Consider the following 7,286-nt stretch of genomic DNA (forward strand, 5'->3'; position numbering starts at 1 on the left):
GTTAATTGGTTTCAAAAAGCCTGTTTGTGACAGTTACCTTCAAGGCAAACACCGTGTTGGAGGCCAATGGAGAAGCAGGAATAAATAAGCTGGGAAATTTGAACAGTGTACCCATATCATGAGATACAGCAGCATTAAGTCACAGTGACCAGCTGCACAGCCCTTGAGATTTCCAGTTTTGGTTGACGGACCAAATTAGGAGGCCAGGGCATGCCCAAATGAAGACACCAATAAATGACCAAATTAAGAAATGTGTATGTGATGGGGAAACAAAGGCATATGCTCCCAGAACAGAATGTGGATAGTATGATGACCACAGGGAAGCCAATCAACGATGCCCGGGAATTAAGTCATCAACAGGGATTCTGCAGGGACCACCATATATATATCTATATCTGTCAGTGGTGTTTCATTTTAATCACAGAAACGTGGATTTTGGGTTACTTTTTTAAATCTGAAAATTGGGGATCTTTTTAATCAGAGAAAATCAGGATCCCTGGTCATCAGAGGAAGAAAACAAAACAAAAGGAGGGATTTCAGAGCAGCAAAGGGTCCCCAACGGGGAAAATCCAAGGCCACCATGGACAGAAGGCACACCACCAGCCCATCTCATCCACACAACTGGGGGAGGATGGGCCTCAGCCCTTGACCTTTAAGACTGCTGATATTCAAGAAAGAGCTATGGGGTGAAGCTCATGTACTGGCCACATGTACCTTCCCTCTGTGACAGTCCTAGGACTGATAGATATAGAATTGAGAAGAAGCAGGTATTTTGTTTGCCCCACCTGCATTACTCTTATCTGGTATCACTGAATATCAATACAATTTGCCTGTTTTTGAATGGAAGAGGCTGTGGTCAGTCTGAGGGTTTGGGTCCACCTGGAACAAGGTACCTAGGTCATAAATCCCATGCCAACATAGACTAGATTCCACTCCATTCCACTTATTAGACACCTAAGCAAACTGAGACACTCAAGTGTGATTCTACCTGCTCCATTCAAGTCCTGAAAATCCATTAATGCATCTATTTTTGTCACAAAAAAGTGGCAAGGTGTAAGCAGACCCATTCACCTTCTGTACCAACAGTTTTTCAGGGACATAAGCTGTATGAAACAGAATTGTGCTTAGGTGCCTAAACCTACTTAGGAGACCTGATGAAGATTGAGTTGCATTTGAAAGCTCGTGTAACTCTATCCCAACTATACACTTGATCCAATAAAAGATATCGCCCTAACAAAATCCTGGCCTCTTGCATACATCTACTTACATGCAGAATAGAATTTGGCCCTATGTATTTGTGTTAATAACTCCAACCAGGGAAGCACCAGCCTCTTCCTGGTGGGGGAGAGAAAATTGTGGGGTGGGGGGCTGTGCTATATATCTTCTGGTTAAACATACTTATTTGGCTGGGCCAGGAGTGCCATGCCTCTGCAGCCTGCAGGCAGGAGTGGGGCAGGCTCAGCTGTGCATGGTGGGTGGTGGAAGGGGTGGCTACAGGGGGGCTAAGGTGAATTTTGGGGTAGCAATAGCCCCCCAAAGCCCTCCCCTAGTGCCGCCCCTCGCTCCAACCTCCTCAGGCCCTAACAACGCAGAGACTGAGGTGAGAGGGAAAGAAGAGCTCTGGAGATACAAACATTTAATTCTGCCTTCCATGTTGGTTACTCAGTTGCTCTGGGAAAGAGTGCTACAGCAATAGCACAAATAAATCCAAGCAATGCTCCATCTTAGATCTGCAGAGCTCAAGACCCAGCAAGAAGCAGGTCAGTCAAAAAAAGTGACCTTTCTACGCCACTTTGGTCTTCCCCAGCACAAAAACATCCCAAGAAGCCAACAGCATGCACATGTACCCTGACCCACACCCTGCTTCTCTTACATAACCCTTCCTGTATGCTCTCGACCAAGCTGGGTTTCTTCATCTCCTTCATGTTTGCGTTGCTGTCTTGGCTGCTCAGGCTGAGATCGGCACCATCCAGGCTGCCCCGTTTGCCTTCATAGTTCTAATTAAAACACACGCACGGGAGCATAATCAGGTTGAGTGCTCACAATGCTGCCAGCTGTTCCTGTATACCTCAAAGGACAGCAATACAAGACATCCCTCTAGTTCCCTGAGCAGCTTTTGCTCAATGCTGCTCTCATAAATGTGACTCCTCATAACTTATTTCAGCTCATTTATTTACCGTGCTGCAATAACCTGAACTCTGCCATTTGACTAGGAGTGCTATAAAACGGTAACTGTAACAGGCTTAATGGGCTTAGCAAGAAACATGCTGTGCCTTTTCTGCACTGCATGTAAGAGCAATAACCACGCACAACACAAACACATCAAGTTGCACCAAAATTGCTTGACAAGACATAAGCCCTTGAGGGAAGAAACATTTACGCTAGTGGAACTGGCATTATGTTGGTATAAAAAAGTAGCAGACAGATGACCTAAACCCCTTAGTTAGCAAACTGTCTCCACTCTGGTAGGGAATTAGCCCTGAAGGAAAAAGGGGTAAAATTCTCCTGATAGAAGTTATGCCAGTTTAAGTTTCCTCTGTATGCATCTATCCCAGGCTAGCTATTTATTACAGCCAAACAACAGGCTGTTCCCCACTATCTAATGGCAATGTGCCGTAATAGTTGTCCATTGCCTATGAACTAACCTGGGAAAACAGTACTTATCTGTCTCTGATCCTAGTGCAATGTATATAGATATACAAAACTGATGTAAATTATATCAGGGTTTGTGTATGTGTAAGTCTGTCCATACCCATATACTATTATGACCCAAACTCTACAAAAGGTCAATGGAAAACATGCTACAGAGTTGAATAATCCTAAATGTCAAACATATTATATTGTTTTAAAACAGTTACAGGGAAGTTCAGTGACAGAGTCCAATTAAGTTGAGAATCCCTCCCCACAATTCTGCAATTTTTAAAAAACTAATTAATTTTCTCTTCCTACCAGGGAATTAATATGAGCAATATAGTGGGTGTGACCATAAGAATTCACAGAACTGATTGCTGGGAACTGCAACGATATTAGATGCCGAGGACCAATGAGCAGCCCTGGTGTAACTGCTTACCTCTAGGATGTCGCATTTGATATGAGCTTGGCCCTGTTTGCTAAGGATCATTTTAGTTGCAACTTTCAATTAAAATGTCACTGTGTTTTGTAAAGGAAGCCCTTTAAATACAATGGACTTTAATCAGCTTCAGTGCTCTGCCTTGCTGCATAAAGGCAAGAGGGGTCTATTAACTTAATCTTGTTTGCTAATTTTAATTAATACGTGTACCTGGAATACTAATTAGCTACATTAGTCTGATTAAGTAATGCATATGGAGATGTTCCGCATGTAGAAGGGGATGGCACAGGGAGCGTTTCATTATGAAACAGCATGCATTTTTAGTGCGAATGCGTGTTTAGTGCTGGTCTATTAATGACTGGGGTTGGTCAGCCTACCAGATGAAACACCTGCCCCTTGGGAAAGGGGCCACAGGGCCCAGTATTTTGCACTGAGAACTTAAACCTGTTTGTTACCCACTGAGAAGAGACAGCCTGGGAAGCATTTGTGTAGCATCGTGTACACTGGCCTTGCCATGCACTATTCCACCTCCTTCATAAGGACACACACAGGGTGGAAAAGAAGCCTGCCCTCTGCTTTGAAAAGCGTCATCTCCACTGCCTGACCAGTTCTTGGTTTCCCAGCTGAGAATCACCTATTGTTTTTGAATAAGTCAAAGAACAGCCTTCAGATGGTCACCAATTTAGATCACTGGAGGGCCGTGCTGGATTCCAACCATGCGAAAGGGTATGAATCTTATTTCATTGGTAACTCTACAACACTCACAGACAGTAGGCAGGACTATACCACTTGTCACGATTGTACCTGTTCGTAAAGTATCCGCTCTATCTTCTTGTCCTCCTTCTTTTTAGAGAGCCAGCGTTCACACAGGAACACAAACACTTCTTCTGTATCTTCATCTGTAATCTCCACTTTGTCCAGGTACCACTCCGGATTCAGCATGGCATTGTCATGACAGATCTTGATCTTGTACACAAGGCCGAGGTCCACTGCCTGCAGTGTGAACACGTCCTCCTACAAGATGTTCAATAGCAATATAGATTCTGTTAATGGTGGCTTTTTAACGGCTTCTCTACTGGTTGAACACATGTGTTCACCATGGAATATACTAAAAGTATATAGCCAGCCTCACTGGAGAGTATTGAATTAAAAGCTGTAGGAGAATAGTCTACAAATGGTTCTCTGTCCATTATATCTGTCCTAAGAGGGAAGGAAAGGCTTAAAATACTTAATTCTACTCTGAAATGGATAGTACAAAAATGGCACACGCTTATCCGGCAAGGACAGGCTATGGAGTACCTAGAGTTGTATCTGCTGAGCTTTGTGACTAAATAAAACTCTACTATTTACCCCTGTTTGCTCATCAGGGACCATACAGCTAGCAGGGAGGGAATTGTTTTTTCTTATGATTAGCACATCAATGAAGTGTGAACTAAATCACAGTTGAAACTCCAAGTTCTGGTTTACTCAAACCAGCTGGAGGCAACAGATCCAACTGGCTACTCATGCATATCTACTAGTGAGTAGGAAAGAAACCCATCCAGTTTATTAGGCTCAATATTAAGCCTACAAAGCTGCTTCTTGTAAGAAGTCCTTTTAATTAATTTTTAAATGAGAACACTTAATCTGACCATTTTTCAAAGATCACAACTGAAGAGCTTATAAAAGCGGTGTTACTTGATGAGGTCCCAAGATAAAGTATAATGAGTGCTATGGGTCAGATTTACCACAGCTGACCTCCAGTTCTGAAGATTCAAACGAGCTACTTAGAGGCACAGAGGCTGTTAATGTTGACTTCAATTACATGTTCTTCCAATTTTGTGACTGAAAACAAAAAGGCTCGATATAAGTTCAAGCTGAAAATTTAGTCCAAACCATTGGCTTCAAGCAAAGAAATATCTCAGGGTCTGATGTAGCGCCCATGAGCACAGTTCATAAGTACCAATGTTACACTGTAATATACCGTACATATAAAATATGTAATAATGTTTAAAAAGCAATAAGCATCTTTTTTTTTCCATCAGGACTTTCATCTGCCAGTTTTGTTCATCCTTATGGATGGTCTCGTCCAACCAGGAAGCTCAGTTATTCATAGTTTCATAGTAGCTGGGGTCAGGAGAGACCTGAACAGATCATCTAGCCTGACCCCCTGCCACAGGTAGGAATGAATGCTGGGTTCACAAGACCACAGACAGGTGATCATCCAACCTCCTCTTGAATTTACCCAAGGTAGGAGCAAGGACGTTGGTTCCCTAGGAAGTTGGTTCCAGATTTTGGCCACCCTAACTGTAAAATATATAAACTGTAAAATATTCAACTGTTCACCTTTGTGTTTAAGGAGTGCAACATAGAAGACATAATGGAGTGATGTTATTTATACCTGGCCTCTTTCAAATTTGTTCATGTTTGTTTCAGACTTGCTGAGTTTCCTCTCTCCAGTGTCCCCTAGGTCTCCATATATAGTCAGGTAAACATTTGCATCCGTCCCAGCACCGTACACATCTCCGGTGAAAACGCTTATCCCGTATGTATGAACTGCATAAAGACAGACATACAAATACATGATTTCAGAGCACAGGGACATTCAGAGTTGCTCTCCTGAGCTTTACCTAAAAACACTGGCCTTCCATTGCCTCCTGTCCAGACAAAGTCTGTAATCTGCTTTGCACAGATAAGGCAGAAGTCCAGTTTTGAGGTTCCTACTACAGACTGGATGTGGACAAATTGGAGACAGTCTAGTGGAGGGCAATGAAAATGGTTAGGAAGTTGGAGCTTATGAAGGGAGGCTAAGGGAACTTTAGTCCGGACTTATTTAGTCTGGAGAAGAGAAGATTGAGAAGGGATTTAATAGGAGCTTTCAACTCCCTGAAGCAGGGTTCAAAAGAAGATGGAGCTGGACTGTCCTCAGCGGTGGCAGATGACAGAACAAGGAGCAATGGGCTCAAGTTGCTGCAAGGGAAGTTGAGGTTAGATATGAGGAAAAACTCTCTAACCAGGAAGGCAGTAAAACACTGGAACAGGTTACCCAGAGAGGTGTTGAAGACCTGGTGGTTTTGAAGACCTGGCTAGACAAAGCTTTGTCTGAGATGATCTAGTTGGGGATGGTCCTGCTTTGAGTAGGGGGTTGGACTGGATGGCTTCCTGAGTTCCCTCCCAACCCTAATTTTCTATGATTTCTATGAAAATGCAACATATCATTAGTTATCACCAGGACAGCTGGGGGGTGGGGCGTGGAGGGAAGTGGGAATGGGGAACGGGGCTGGCAGTGAGGCTACACACCCCTTCTACCCCCACCACTGTCTCCGGCTCACCCAGGTGGAGGGGAAGCCCCAGAGTTGCTCCTGCCCTGTTCCAGCTGTGGGCTGCAGGGAACAGCTGCATAAGGAGCCACATTCTAGCAGTTCACAGGTTCCTCCTACCAGTGCCTACTCCAATCCACTGGGGAAAAGGGGGGCAGTTGAGAAAAGTGGTGGTGGCAGTCGCAGCAGGCAGGTTTTCTGCTCCTTGCCCAGGTCCCCCACATCTCCCACCAACCTGGGCACCCCAGACATGGCTCACTCCATGCCCCACACCATCTGAGAGGAGATATGCCACACCTCCTTTCAGCAAATCCTGGATCTGCCCATGCTTATCACTGATTTCATAGTACTACATTTGAGTTTAACATTTGTCAGGGCCTTCCCGAGGTCATCCAGTCCAACCCCCCTGCTCAAGGCAAAATCATCCTCATCCCAGTCACACCACGCAAATCTTTGTCTAATCATCCTAATACTGCACAATCAGCTCTGTTGCACAACTACAAGGCATGTTGCCCAAAGACACCAAAACCACCCTAACTGCCACAGACAAAGCAGGGGAACAAGGGCTGGCATTGTCCTGCTTCTGCCAGGGTTGTTAATATGTCCTCAAGAGATACAAGGAAGAAGGACATACCCCCGTTACAGAAGAAGGCATCCCTTCCCCTTCTCCCCCAAGTCCATACCAATGTGACCAAAGGGTAAAATTCCTTTTGACTCCAAATGTGGCAATCGGGCTGACCCCGAGGGGAGGGGCAAGACCCTCTAACCAGGAACATCTTGTTTTAGTCCCAGAAGGAGGACTGGCACACCCCAAACACAACCCCCAGTCTTGGCTTGCAGCTAACACCCAAAGCTTCTGTCTGAAGAAGGTGGAAACCCCCCCGCCCCCCCCATATACCTGCAGTAACAGGAGGGGA

The 7,286-nt window shown here is 44.7% G+C and overlaps 1 protein-coding gene across 1 annotated transcript in view; it reads right to left on the reverse strand.

The window, feature by feature from the left end:
• Positions 1-7,286, reverse strand: part of LOXHD1 (lipoxygenase homology domains 1) — a 156,175-nt gene that overhangs the window by 98,905 nt on the left and 49,984 nt on the right. Inside the window, exons 12-14 of the mRNA XM_019518294.1 lie at positions 5,451-5,605; positions 3,875-4,084; positions 1,874-1,997 (exon numbers count right to left, since the gene is read on the reverse strand). Coding sequence (XP_019373839.1) covers positions 1,874-1,997; positions 3,875-4,084; positions 5,451-5,605 — 489 coding nt within the window. The remainder of the gene's footprint in view (positions 1-1,873; positions 1,998-3,874; positions 4,085-5,450; positions 5,606-7,286) is intronic.

Source organism: Gavialis gangeticus, unplaced genomic scaffold (assembly GCF_001723915.1).
Source record: "Gavialis gangeticus isolate Ggan-Ray unplaced genomic scaffold, GavGan_comp1, whole genome shotgun sequence".
Lineage (NCBI taxonomy): Eukaryota > Metazoa > Chordata > Crocodylia > Gavialidae > Gavialis > Gavialis gangeticus.